Below are 15,066 nucleotides of genomic sequence, written 5' to 3' on the forward strand. Positions count from 1 at the left end.
GAACTAAGTCTATGTATCATTATTTACAACATTTGACAAAGTTGCTGACATGTACAGAGTTTAGGAAATGGAATTTTTTATTTTTGTTTTTGCAGTGGTTTTGCAGTGTGGACCTGCCTGTGTATCACATTCCTTATGTCTGGGGGTGTTTCATTGTGACATTACGTTTAGCAGATACCTTTATCCAAAGCGAGGATCAGAAAGCAGGATCAGCAAATAGGGCTTAAGGGCTTTACAGTGAAATTGCTCAGCTGATGCTGGGATGTGAACCAACAACATTCTGATCACAGGTGTAGCATTCCAACCTGAAGGAGCACACACTGCCACTGGAATTTTTACTTCTGTAGTGTCTCATATCATCTTCATTGTATACAAGTTTGCACGTACTAGCTATGATCTTATTTGCTCTTTTGTATATATCTTACCCATATTTATCATTTAGTCAGTATTGATTACGCATTACTGACCTGTACTTGTTACGTTCACTGCTCCTGCAAATGCTACATTGTGTGGGAGACTCTATGCACTATGTGCATGACGTCCTTGGTTCAATCCCTTGGATTTTAGCACTGGATGATTTTATAGAGCTCCAGTGGCGCAATTGGTTAGCGCGCAGTACTTATATAGCAGTGCATGTGGAGCCATGCTGAGGTTGTGAGTTCAAGCCTCACCTGGAGCATCATCTTTACCTCTATGACCCCAAAATGCTCTTTATATTGGGAGCCGGTTCGGTGGGTTTGGCCCCCGTGGCTGTGACTGGCAGAGAAGGAAAATCCCCCCTGGACCCTTGAGCAAGATCATTAACGCTCTGAAAAATCCCCCAGGGGCGTTGAACAGACAGCTGACCCTGCATCCACGCCTCAAGTTTCACTCTCACCTCTGCATGCGTGTTTTAAAGATGAGATTATGTGGGGAAAAAAACACATTCCAGTGTACCTGTATTACTTGTATAAATGGTAAATAAAGCTTCATTTCACATTCTGTTTGGGATACGCGCTTCATGCTTAGGCAGAATCTGAGTCTGATTTCGATTTTACTTCACTTGGCGCTGGATTTAATAATGAACGTCTGAGATCATCTGGAGGTAAGGAGCCCAGCATCCAGCAGATCCAGCAGACGCCGTGCTGCGTTTCATTGCGCTCTTACTTCAATCGGGCCCATTTCTTCATACTTTATAGCTTAAAATGTGGCAAAAGCTCTAACAATCTAAATGTTTTTGTTTCTTTGGAAAAAGTCGTAAGAATGAGCGACACTGACCAGTTACTTTGTTGCTAGCTTATAAAAGTCAGTTTTAATGGTTAAAAATACTGCCTCATGGAAAAAAATCGCTTTTTAGGATGTTTTTAATGCTCTGGGTTCATTTAAGGTGCAAACAATTCACTAAACAAAAGGTCAGGAAGGAATGGATGTTTCACCCTGCATCTGCAGCCCTCCGTTAACCACTATCAGGGAGGTTGCGTGCTAGCATTGCTTAAACATCATCATTTCGCCTGTATTTACTGCTGCTGGGAAGACCAGCAGGAGATAGTGGGCATTGCTGATGCTGAGGTTCTCTGCCCTCTTTCTCTCCAGCTCCTTTCCCATATTAACTGGGCATTTTCCCAGCCGGGGGATGGTATGCTAAGCTCATAAGCATAAAGGCTGTCTCCCCATCTCAGTCTTCAAAGCAGATTTGTGCTGCATATTTTTTCCTATGTACATACCTTTGGATGAGAGGAGCGCCTGATCACAAAATTTTTCATACAGTATGTCTCATTTTCCACAGCAATATCCACCCATCTCCCTGGCACTTCTCCTTGTGAGGGCAAAGGTAATCACAATTAAATATATGTTTACCCAGATGATTATTATGCCATGATTTTTTAAATTTTGTTGGAGCTTGTCAGTAACGGGGAATTACTATAAACCCCGTGCGTGAAAAGTCCTGCCTGTTTTCCGTAGAGAAACATCGCTTAGTATAATGCAGTAATATAAAATATAACTTGGAACCAGGTGGTTTCAAAGTAAAAAGGAGGGCAAACAGGTATTTACCCAAAATGCATTTTAAAATAACTTTTCACATAGGTATGGGACTTTGTTTTTAATTCATTCAGTGCCGAATTTTGCTTTATATAATGTTTTATTATTAATGATTAAACAAACTTGTACTACAATGTTTTTACTGTTTTGCTGTCTTAACAAATGAATGTAGCCCGCACGAGTGATTCTACAGTTGTGAAAATACCCTGAGTGTCCTCAAGGGGGCGCCTCATCTACCACTTTAATAACAGTATATATGTAGGGGATCATTGCTGCAAATTAATCTGCTGTAGCCTATATATTTAAATCCACTGAAGACTTATTATTAATTTCAAATGAGTAAAGACAATTTAATACCCTGTGCTTGAAAACACGCTTGACTAGACAGTGACAAACTCAGCTCAGCCCATCTCCAGCAGTTTCCATTTTAAAATGAAAAGCATTAGCATGGTTTAAATTGAAAATCAAAAAACTTAAGATATAATTTAAACCAGTCATAACAATAATAAATTTAAAGTGTTTACTCCACAAACTCGCCTACCAAATGTGTTAGCCGGGGGCCACTAGAGATTTTGTGCCCCATGAAAACACATAATATCGGGCCCTAAACCCAGACCAGCCCATTATGTTTTAAAACTTTGGCTGCAAGGCACCTCTGGTACCTTATCAATAATGGGTGAATGGAAGAGACCTATGCTTATCACATTACACATATATGTGTATATTAATTTATCACATTACGCATATATGGATATGAGTATGTGATGAGATGCGGCTGTTTAAATCACGTCTCGCCTGTTTGCGGCTCGTTTGCGCGTTTCGTCCCTTTTAAACTGCGCGGCGCGGCTGTAATCTGAGCGTCGGAAGCGGGGTTTAGGGTTACGACCATCATTATCCGGAGCGGCCGCTGAGCCTCGTCACTCCTCATGCTGAAACAGGGGTGCAGAAGGCTGCCGGGAGCGCTGCGAAGCCCGGCTGCTGCTTATCCACTCTCCGCCTCTGAGCCGAGAAATGAACACATAACCACTGGCTGCGTTGGTAAACTTTGTATTATATAAATATATACATTTTTATTGCCTGGACTAGAACCGGGCGTATAATGGGAGGTTTATAGTAAAACTACTTTAAATATCGGTGTGCATTTCTGTAAACGTACCATAAGTCCCGGTTCTGCTTGGAAATGCGCATAACGGCGGCAGTAAAGAGTGTGTGAAGCTCGCCGCGGACCAGGAACGGGACCGGGCCGTAAAGGGGGAGGAAAGCGCGTCTGAGACTTGCCGCGGACCGGGATTGAGACCGGTACCGAGGTGCTTTCCGTGCGGTCTGTTCGGACTCCTTGGATATGGCCATGAATTCTCTTGGCTTTATTCTGGCACTGGGGCTGCTGTCGGTGCCCCTCTGCGGTGCTTTCTTCACGGGACCTCTGCATCCCGAAATGTCTAACGGCACCTTCCACCATTATTTTGTTCCGGACGGTTACTATGAGGAGAACGACGATCCGGAGAAATGTCAGATGCTCTTCAAGATGACGGACGAGCGCAAATGCGGACTGGACGAAGACCAGGACTCGGTGATCCGGGATGATTTCACCATCATAAAGCGTCACATAGAGGACGCGGCACGGGTGCTAGAGGGCGTCGGCAGGAGCATCTCCTACGATCTGGACGGCGAGGAGAGCTATGGCAAGTACCTGAAGCGGGAGAGCACCCAGATCGGCGAAGCTTTCGGTAGCTCTGAGAAGGCGCTGCTGGAACTGGAGGTGAAGTTCAAGCAGAGCCAGGAGAGTGACCTGAAGGAGGACCAGCGCATCAACGATCACTTCCTCACCATGATGGTGCACACACGGGACGTGCTCAAGGAGACGCTGGACATCTCGCTAGGTTTGAGGGACAAGCATGAGCTGCTGTCCCTCATCATCCGCAGTCATGGGACGCGGCTGAGCCGCCTGAGGAACGAGTACCTAAAGGTGTAATGTGCTCTCTTAGAAAATAATAAAACGCTAATATGCATGCATACATGCATGCAAATATACTTCACTACCGTCGGAGTAGTAGCCTAAATAAGTTTAACTTATTTTAAAACTGACGCAGCAGATCGCGTAGTATTCTGATGGTATTCGGATGGTATTCAGCACAGATCGCGTCCCTTATCCATGTTCGTAGCCTTCGTGTACGTAGTTCCTCAGAAACCCGTAAAGCAACTACAAACGTATTGGAAATAGATTTTTTTATCCATATGAAAAAATATACAATGAAATTGTAATATTTGTTTTATATATATATATTACAAACATGTTTTTTTTTATTGCGTCAAAACTTTCCGATTTGTTTTATACAAACGCAGGACAATGGTTGATTTATCAAAGAATTAAGCTTTTTTACTTGAATGTGTTACGCTTTAGTCTATTTCTACCCTCGGATCTATTGAATCTACATATAGATAAAGCCATGTAAAGATTAAATATTAATATAAATATCAATCGGTACCGCGGTGTGCTACAGTTTTATTTTATATATCGGATTTTTAGCGCATATTATTCACTTATCATGAAATAATTTAATATACCTTGTGTGTTCGCAAGCATATATTTAATTAATAAGAAACTGTAATGTTGTATGATATTTTATAAGTGAATTATATCTTTGTGGTTCTCTTTTTGTAGCTTGTAAAGTTAACATCATTGGGATTAATCCATGAACAAGAAAAAAACTGCTGGCAGGAAAAATGGAATTCAGATGCTAACGAGGTGTATTTCCGTCTCCTCGGCGTTGTTTGTCTTTCTTATAATAAAGGCGTTTATGTATCCTGGTTTACACCACTTAAAGTGCTACCCAATTATTATTATTTTAAAGAAAGCATTATCGGAGATTAAATTAAAAATAAAGGTAACACTTTAATTGAGGTTGCACAAATAACTTACTCAGTTATTACTCAAGAACAAACCATGAACTAATATAGTTCCTGCATGACATACATGAACCGACTGATTAATGATGAATGAACATGGGATCAGTATGTAACTAACACTTACTGGTTAATTAATACACTAAGTAAGCGTGTCCCCTTCCTGCGCCACATCCAGCATCTGCACTCGGCTACACTTCCTGGCAAGGTCACAGGCATCAGCAGCCAATTTTGCAAAACACAGGGTCTAGAGCAGTGCACACCTTCAACGGGACGCGGTCAGATTTGTCACACACAGTAAGGATAGATCGTCAATTCTTTTGAATGTGGGAGGAAATAATACTACCAAGGTGAACTCGAGGAGTACTGAGAAGACACGCTCGGCTCGGGGCCAGATAACAGCACGACGGTGAGAAGGAGCCCGGAGCGGTACGCTGTCAGGCCAGGCCAGTCTGCGGGAGACCGGCAGCCCACGTGCTGATTTTACGGTTCTCTCATCTGCAGTGATCTGGTGATACCACAGAGGCAGAGTTACCGCTGATCGGATGTATCGATAGTGCGATTTGCCTGTGTAACTAACCAAGAGTTAAAAACTGAGTGCTTCAGACAGGGACCAAGAACAATATTAGGATTATTTACAAAAGAAGGAAAGAGAGTATAGAATCCACAGCTGTGTCACCTAAATGTGAAACACATACGTCAAACTCATTCTTTCCAGTTTTCCATATTTTTTCAATCATTACATCCATTTTATTGTAATCAGCCAGAATTCTCCTGTTTTGCATATTTGCACTCTCAGTTGTATAAAATAGGCTGGCAAAACTTCTCACAGCCATGAAAGATTTTCATCTTACTTTCCTTCCTCCCATTAAAATTACAGAATATTAGTAAACATTTGAAAGACTTTTGTTTATCTTCCAAACAGGTTTGCGGTTTTCCTGCAGCTGTGAGACTTGTTTCTGACTGTGTCAATGCCAGAAAGTGTAATGCGGTATTGTGTCAGAATGGGAAAATGACAAAACCTGTGCAATGATTTAAAATCTCAGACTATTACTGCTTTTTGCAAATCAAGTCTGTTTACCTGGCAGTTCCTGATCTCCTGCTGCAGTTCTAAAGGCAGTTAGGATGCTGTGTCTGTGATCAGGCTGAATCCTGGGATGAATCCCTGTGTTACCACAGTAATTTTGTCTCTGGGCCCGTAAGCAAGGCCCGCAACCTCAGCTGCTCCAGGGACTGACTGATCCTGCTTTCTCGAAAAATGTGTTCCATTTAGGATAAAAGCATCTACTAGACAAATAAAAATAAACCGGCCTCATAAACAGCTAGCACATTTCAACAAAGTGAAATATGTTATTAAAAGCCGCACAAAACAACAATGATAAGGTTGCCATGTGTGCATACAAAGAAATTCAGATGAACTTCTGGTTTTCGGTAATGAAACATATCAAACACAGAGCACTACTTTAATCAACAAATCATGGCAATGATTAGTACTGAGTTTTGGTATTGCATTTTTAAAATAGGCATTAATTTATCAGTAAACACTCTGGGACCCCTGGCAGGCTGTCACAGTTGGATCCAGACTGAATAGGACTCTCCATGGGACAAACAGGTATAGAAGATGGATGGACCTCTTCAAACAAAACCTTTAAATTCAACTTTCAAATGCAGAAGAACATTCTTTCATTTAAGTGGCATTACGAATCAGAAAGAAGCTTTTGAGCAGTTGCAGAGAGTGCAGTCTGCTGTACACTCAATAGCATAAGCATTGAATTACAATAAATCACCATAATAAAATTAGCATGACATTATTTCATATAAACATTCTTAATTTCAATACAATATTTGACCACTAAATTTATAAAGAAAAAAACTACTGTATTTATAACATTGTCACTCCACCCTAGCAAGATTTGGAAATGAAAAATATGATTCTTATTTAAGAAATAAACCACTTAGACAGATTTGGCCTGGTGGCTCAGTGTTTGGTACTGTAGCCTTGAGTCTGTGTGACTGGGGTTTGAGTCTCTGCCCTGGCTCCATGTGTGTGGAATTATGTTCATCCCCCACACACACACACACACACACACAGTCCAAAGTCATGCTAAGGTTAGTAGGTGTCACCAAATTTCCTATAGATACGAATCGTGTGTGTGTGTGTGCGCGCACACAGTATGTGATGAGTTGCAATCCTGGCTCTGGTTATTCCCTATCTTTTTGCCGTGATATGCTCCAGACCTCCGCGACCCTGCATAGAAGACGAATGGATGGACCACTTTAAGCAAAACCTTTAAAATCAACTCTCGAATGCAAAAAAAAAAAACAAAAAAAAAAAACGTTCTTTTATTTAAAAATAAAAAGTAGCTTTTGGCAAAGTGTGAAAATGTTATTATCATCTACATGAAAGGAAACTGCAGCCAATCCCAATCAGGGGAGAAGCCCGACGCCCGTGTGGTTACGGGGCTCCTTGAGATGAGCAGCTCGGCATGAATCCTCCGCGTGACCCTGAAAGCCCTGACCTGCTGCGGGGCGTCTAGCCTGGCGCTGAGGATCTCTCACTGGCGCTAGAGCACAGCTGTCAAATATCCAGGCAGGATGCTGTCAGCAGTCAGAGACCTTGGCAGGAGTCTCCTAGGAGGGGCAGAGAAAACAAAATGCAGAACAAGTGGGATACATGTTGCGGTGAGCTGCGTCTGTGTGGTGGAAGAGCCGGCCTGGTGCCAGAAGCTGTTAGAGCCAGAGATGCTTCACCAAGAAGGTACTTGTGAAAGGACTAAAGGACTCTCACGCATTTTTAATTTGCACATGTTTATTGACCATTCTGTTCACATTGTTACATATTACATATTGTTACATTGTTACATATTACGTGTCTTGTGTTTTTGTTTGCTTCGCTCAGGAAGTTGCTAACCCAGTCTCATTGTGCTGTCGTGTACGCTGACAGTGAAGAGTTGAATCTTGAATGTTAGTCCCAGAAGGAACTTTTGTTTTTGAACAAAAAAAAAAACAGGCTGTTCTATCTCTATTGTAAGCGCCGCTCTTCACAAAAATGACTTTTTGGCTTTTTTAGACTCATGGAGGATCTCAGCTGCATGGCCCTCTGTGGGCCAAACCCTTGACCACAGGCCCATCACAAAGAGAATACTCAAACATCCAAAATGTCATCACCTTGTGGCCCTCCCTTTGAATGCACCCCCCCGCCCCCCTTCACATCCTCACTAAGAAGGTTCCAGAATAACTGCACGAGAATTCCTCCCAGGGAGAGTGGGATGGCAATTCTATACACCACTTAATTTTTGTAGATGGGGGGGTGGCTACAACTGTTGTGATCATGATCAGGAGCACAGATACCCTCTAGGCCTTTCTATGGATAGTAACCATACATTCCATCCAATCAGCACGTCTAAGAGGTGAAGAAAACTTCCTTCCTAATGATGTCACCTCCCTGCTTATAGCTAAGACTGAAACAGAAACAGCACATTCTTACTGCAGCTGATAAGGGTCTAAGCCACACAGAAGTCGCTGATCCCTTAATGTTGTGATATAATCCAACTAATAACATCTAATAGAGTCGCAACATTCACTGGGAAATAAATCAGATGTTTTAACACTTTAGCAACGGCTGCTGTAGGTGACCGGCGCTCTTTACAGACACGTACACTGCGAGACAGTGAAAGCCCAGAAGAACTCCAGACAGCTTCCCTCAAGTGAGACCAGCCTCCAGGTTCAGGGTCTAACAATCTCCTCAATCATTCCATCTAGCATTCTGCCCCCTAGGGTGACCCCCAAGAACAACAACACTAAGAAACTATTTACAATAAAACCACAGCGCTTTCCAATGACCGAGGTGCTACTGTATTAAAATGATGCAATAACATCATGCATTTACCAAGCCATTGTGAGTTTTCTGATTCGCGCACCGGGCAGACTGTGTTGTGAGCATCCTCACAGGACTCCAGGACGTGCAGATAGAGGATAAAGATCAGCGGAGCCAGAGGGACCTTTCAGTGCAGATCAAAGTGCAGTGCTGGTCTTTATCAGGTCAAATGCCTGAAAGGGGACTTTGGAGCTTGTGCAAGAGAGGAAGGATGATGAGGGTGGAGAACAGGATAGTGGGGGGGGGAGCATGATAGAAACAGGAGCTGACAACGTCAGTCCCTGGATTTCCAAGACTGATCAGAAGAAAAGCACATGACATTCATATATATATATATATATATCACTAGGTCTAGCTAAAAAGCTATAATGGATGATACCAATACCTCAGGTGACATCTTATTTTGGATATTATGTTAATCTTAATCTTCATTTGGAGTATTTTATAAAAGATTTTGGTTTTATTAAGAGCAGAAATTAGTTTGTGGTTCTAGTTTGTTGTTGTCACACCCCACATGCCTTTCCCCCCGGTCTCTCTGTCGCATGGTGCTAACGAGCCACACCTGTTCCTCGTTTAACCCTTCCTCTCATTACTGCACTTGTGTCATGGACCCGGGCGGGTTTGGTGCGGGAACGTGGCATGACACAGGCACAAAAAAGGTGGACAACCCACTGGCAGCTCTGAGAACAACAACTGGGGTTTATTTAACTATACTAAACACACAAGAAAGGACTTACAAAAACAAAGGACCACAGGGGGTCAAACGTAAACAAAGACTACAACAAAAACAGGGCAGGTACCAAGTACCACCTAGCAGCAGCAGCAATGAACCACTGGGGAACTGAACAGAAGCAGGAACTAAAATACTAAGGGGTAACGAGACTAACACAGGACTGGTGAGGCTAATTAACAAAGACCAGGGAAACGGGGTACAGGTGAAACTAATAAACTCAAAGGAACTAAAAACAGGGAAACTAAGAACTAACCAAAGAAACAGAAACTAACACTGGGGAATTACAGACAGGTAAAGACAAGCAGGGGCACAAGGAACAAAACCAAATACAAAATCACCAGATACAAGGACTAGAAAAACTCAAATGAAACACTAGGGAGCAAAATACAAAAACAGAAGAGGCAGGATTTGAACACAGGACAAGGGTCATACGCAACCACATGCTCAACGCATTGAGCCATGTGGCTAAACAGGTAACAGAGGAGAACAAAGACTAACATGAAGGACGGGATGACCAGTGACACCTGCTGGCCAAACGGGGAAGGGACACAGGGTGGGACAACCGGGGCTGACCCTGACAACTTGTGTGGATCGCCCCAGGTGCCTCTCGTCTGCTCCCTTGTCTGTGGTGTATATAGCGCCTCCCCATCCTGAGCTCCCCAGTCCGGTCATTGTAATGTTACTGCCTGCATGTGCTCCCCTGTTTGCCCTGACTCTCCCTGCCTAGTTTTGCCTTTGCAGTCCATTTCCTTTTGCCTTGCATATAGTGTTTTCTTTGAATAAAGCCCCTTTGCCTCCTTCCCATGCCTGCCTTCACTTTCATCCTTCCCGCACCGTGACAGTTGTTCCTTTGACAAGTGATGTTGTCATAAAAGGAATTTTGCTTTTGTTCCAGCTAAGCTGTAACCTTTAATCCGTCTTCAGCTCATAAATAAAGGATGTCTTCACGTAGGTAAAAGGTAACCGTGGTAAAGGCTGGTTGATGATCACCAAGCCCTGCATTATACGTTTTTCAACACATTCCACCACATATCAGTCGTTCTTCACCTTATGCAGCTCTGTGTGCATTAACACTTAGATATTTGTCAAACAAACGGATCTGACAGAATTCAGTTGTGTATGGCATGGGGGGGGGGGGGGGTTATGCTTTGGTTGATATATGCTTTCCTTATAGAGATGGTTATACACAAACTGTTAAACTTTAAATATGTTAAATATTAATCTTTTTGAGAAGTTACAGTCAGGGTTCAGGGCCAATCACAGTACAGAGACTGTCACTAATGATCTCATGGTTGCAGGTGTCCGTGGTTTATTAACACACATGATCTTTCTTGACCTCAGTGCTGCCTTTGACACAATGCATTATAATATTCTCCTGTCTTAAGCTGAGCATGAACTACATATCACTAGAATGGCCCTTTCCTGGTTCAAATCTTTCCCTACCAAATTATATCAATTTGTCACTGTTCGTGGGTTTAGGTCACACCCATCCAGGCTGTCTTGTGGAGTCCCTCAGGGATCAGTTCTTGACCCTCTGCTATTTGTTATCCATATGCGTCCCCTAGTTACCATCATCAGACATCATGGATTGCACTTCCATTGCTACGCCAATGATATTCAGATCTATTTACAGGATCCACGCAAATGGGTGGGCCTGCACTGATTGCGTGCCTGGCTAATGTAAAACAATGGCTGGCCAAAAATATTCTCAGTTTAAATAGTGAAAAAACAGAGGCCATGATAATTTCATCCCCAGGTGTTTTATGGAAAATGGGCAAACTTTCCTTGACATTCCCAAGTTTTACTACATCTACAGGTTAGTAATCTTGGTCTTGTACTTGATCCCATACAGTACTCCCATTTGAACCACATACCAAAGATATCACTAAGGTAGCTTTCAACCGTCTCAAACAGATTGCGAGGTTGTGTCTGCCTCTTCCCAATATCATAGGCGCTACCCTTATTCCCGCCTTTGTCACCTTGAGACTTGATAACTGAAACATGGTCCAGTTTAGTGTCTCTGAACTTCAGCAGCCCACAGTATTTACTGTAGTCAGCAGCAAGAGTTTTCGCATCTTCAGAAGCCTGGGAACACATCACTGCAACACTTTGCCAGCTACATTAGCTCCCTGATTTCTTTGGCATCCATTATAACCTCCTCTTCTTGGTTTTTAGGTCCCTTCACGGTCTGTACTCACCCACCCTGTCTTTCTTATTTAAACTGTACGCCACATTGCGTTCATTCCGTTCCTCTGACACCTTGCTGCTTAACGCCCCATTCTCCTGGCTCTGCGCCCTGGGTGACAGGTCTTTTAGCGTAGCATACCCGCCACTGTGCAGTGCCCTGCCAGTGGAGCGCAGTGCTTGCAGTTCACTCTCTGTTCTTAGATCCCAACTTAAAACTTACTTTTATAACCTTGCATTTTGTTTGCTTTAATTAGCCTTGCCTTTTCTTTTCACTTTTATGGATTTATATGTGCAAATTCACTTTATATATTTTTTTGTCTTTATTGGATTTTCTTGCTATATACAGCATCCTTATTAATAATAATAATAATAATAATAATAACAACAAAGTGTAGATGGAATTCTTAGGCTGAAACATTTTATGAAATGAATAAAAGTTGGGAAATATCCCTACGCTTTATCTTCTTACAATTTTAAAAGTTTAAAAGGATTAAAGTGAGTGAGGCGGCACAGCGGCACAGTGCTTTGTGCTGTTGCCTCACACCGGTGGGAGCAGGGTTCAAGTGCTACACCCATAGCCTCCAGAATAGGCTCTAGACCCCCATCAACCCTTAATAGGAAATGCAGTTACAGAAAATGGATGGAGAATGAAGGTGTAAATGACTTTTGGTGATATCAGTATAACTGTGTGCAGTACCTGTCAAAAGTTTGAAAATACTTACTGGAAGCTAGGTTTTTTTTCAAATGTGAATACATCTTCTATCATATATCCATTTTCTGAAATCACTTAATCTATTCAGGAAGCCTGTAGCCTATGAGCACAAGGCAGGAAATAACTCAGGATGACCCACCAATTGCAGGGCACAGTCACACCTACGGGAAATTCGGCTTCTCTAATTAACCTCAGCATGTTTACGGACCGTGCGTGTGGGGGGGACTCAATGAGGAGAAATCCCCATGACAACACAGGGAAAACATGCCAATTCCACACACATGAAGCCATGGCAGAGACTCGAACCCAGGGCCCAAAGGTGTAGGTCACAGTGCTAAACCCTCTGTCACCTATTCATCTCTAAATAAAACTAGCCGCCATTTGCCTTAGTAAAAGTCTCACAATCACAAGGCGTTCGGATAATGACTTTCAGCAGGAAATCTTCCATCATATCTGCCCTTGTCTTGCTCAGGAGAATGGGCACGTCAGCTCAATAGTTGGCCTCATTATTTATGTTCCTTCTCCTCCAGGTAGTTCTTGCACACTATGGGTTTGTCTTGGATATCGCCTTAAATTTGGGAAAGATCTCTGGCATATCCACCAACGAAGTGACCCCAGACCAAGCTCAGCCACTTTCTGCCACTTCAGTATTTCACATTCTGACTTATTAGCAGAGGTGGAAAGTTCAGGTCTAGAAAGTACAAATCCAGACCAAGGTTTTGTTTCAACCAACCAGTTCAGTATACAGTAAAGAGTCACAGTCACAGAGTCCTCAGTTGGTTGGTTGGAACAAAACCTTGCCCTGGATTAGTACTTTCTGGACCTGAACTCTCCACCTCTGCTCATTAGTTCTTAAGAACACTTCAGTTCTGGCTGATTGGCATGTTTTGTTACTTCACGAGCTGATTAGTGCAACGCTGCCCAGTTTCATGCCTTTGCTCAGTACCAGAACAGACTACAGTATTCGCAGATGTCATCAGCAAGGGTACCAAAGGACGGACTGCATTCTTAGAAGAGGAGCAGTATCAGGCCGATGCATATTTTGCTTCATTATTTTGCCAAAGAATGAAACACTAGTCATTTAGTGGTAATGCTGATGAATGCACCCATAGCAGCAGTTTCTGCAGAGACGCTTTGAGGTGACCCTACTTCCAGGTGGTCCTACTTCCAGGTGGCCCAGAATAAAGTCCAACTTAATCTAAAAATTTCATGCAAGCACCTCTGAAAAGCTGATGTCGAAACTCCTGGTATCACTTAGGTCAGCTTAAATTGCAGGCATAGTAGATTTTAAAAAGCAATGGTGTAAATGATCTACTTGCCTGATTCTGGGAGACCGAGAAGAAACTAAAACCTGAAAATGGGGTGAGGTACACTGTCAGAAAAGAGGGTAAAGCCCTGGTACTTGTACCACCAATGGTGCAAAAATGTTCCTCTGAGTCCATTTCCATATCTTAAATGACACCATACCTGTCAAGTTTTGGATTTGAAAATAAGGGAAATTTTCCGGCACCCGCCGCGAGCCACCCCACCACTCCAACCAAGCTCCAGTATCCCTTACATTTTAAGACAGGTGTACAAGAAATCTAAAATAACCACTTGTCATTTACGGGAAAATACAAATAAAGAGGGAAAGAGGGGTAAAATACGGTACTTTCCCGGCCAAAACGGGAGACTTCACAGCTATGAATTAGACTAAAAGGTACATTTACATACAGCTAAGGTACAACTGGAAGAACCTCAAGGGTACAGCTCCAGTGACAAGTACACTGCCTGGCCAAAAAAGTCACTGTTTGAATTTAAATCTGCAAGTACTTAAGAGCCAATGATCATTATTACAGCTCAGCAACGTTATGCAGCAGTGATGTGAAGTCAGCTGAGTATCTGAATCTATTGAATGGCCAGGTTACCTCATCAATGGGTTATTTTCTTTCCTAACAGCACGGGCATATTCCAGGATGATAAAGCCACGATTCATCCGGCTCGAATTGTCAAAGAGTGGTTCAGAGAGCATGAGGAACCGTTTTCACACATGAATTGGCCATGACAGGGTCTTGATCTTAACCCCACTGAAAGTCTTTGAGATGTGCTTAAGAAGACTTCATGGAGTGGTTCAACTCAGCTATGATCAATACAAGATCTCAATGAGAAATTAATTCAATTTTGGATAAAAAAAAAAATGTTTTGATCTTACATAAGCACGTGGAAACAATGCATTGATGAATCTGCCCCATAATCAAATAAAGGCCATCCAACGAAATATTAAAGAGTGTGACTTTTTTCTTCGCCAGGCAGTGTACTTCTTATGATAAAATTAAGATAATAATATATAAATTAAGTTAAAGAGTTCTGATTGTTTTGCAGGAAAGAAAGCTTCTAAGGTGTCATTAAGGGTACTAATAGCTCTAGCAGTAGACTGTAAGCTGTGCGTAGCTACAGACATGCTCTGGAAGGTCTGTCGAATCTTAGTTATTTTACCATTAAAAGATATAATAAAGACATCACTCCTAAGGGCTTCTGGAAATTGTGAGTTAGCATTGAAGAGTTTAACATTCTGTGTTAACCTAGACACAGATTCAAACAAGAATTTTGAATTGTTTTTGTTCTCTTCTATAAATCTGGAGAGATACACAGACC

At 42.4% G+C, this 15,066-nt stretch overlaps 1 protein-coding gene, 1 long non-coding RNA gene and 1 other non-coding gene across 3 annotated transcripts; all 3 read left to right on the forward strand.

The window, feature by feature from the left end:
• Nucleotides 1–586: 586 nt before the first annotated feature.
• trnai-uau (transfer RNA isoleucine (anticodon UAU)) lies at nt 587–679 on the forward strand. Its single transcript is given in 2 exon segments — nt 587–624; nt 644–679. It is a non-coding gene; the product is annotated as a tRNA-Ile (tRNA).
• A 294-nt stretch (nt 680–973) lies between these two features.
• LOC140578271 (uncharacterized) lies at nt 974–14,664 on the forward strand. The gene is made up of 3 exons (XR_011982368.1): nt 974–1,084; nt 1,766–1,810; nt 14,371–14,664. It is a non-coding gene; the product is annotated as an uncharacterized lncRNA (long non-coding RNA).
• Nucleotides 2,884–4,837, forward strand: fibinb (fin bud initiation factor b). Its single transcript, XM_023839588.2, has one exon. The coding sequence runs from the start codon at nt 3,362–3,364 to the stop codon at nt 3,989–3,991; it is 630 nt and encodes a 209-aa protein (XP_023695356.1). The 5' UTR covers nt 2,884–3,361; the 3' UTR covers nt 3,992–4,837.
• Nucleotides 14,665–15,066: the final 402 nt, after the last annotated feature.

The sequence above is a fragment of the Paramormyrops kingsleyae genome, chromosome 13, assembly GCF_048594095.1.
Source record: "Paramormyrops kingsleyae isolate MSU_618 chromosome 13, PKINGS_0.4, whole genome shotgun sequence".
Lineage (NCBI taxonomy): Eukaryota > Metazoa > Chordata > Actinopteri > Osteoglossiformes > Mormyridae > Paramormyrops > Paramormyrops kingsleyae.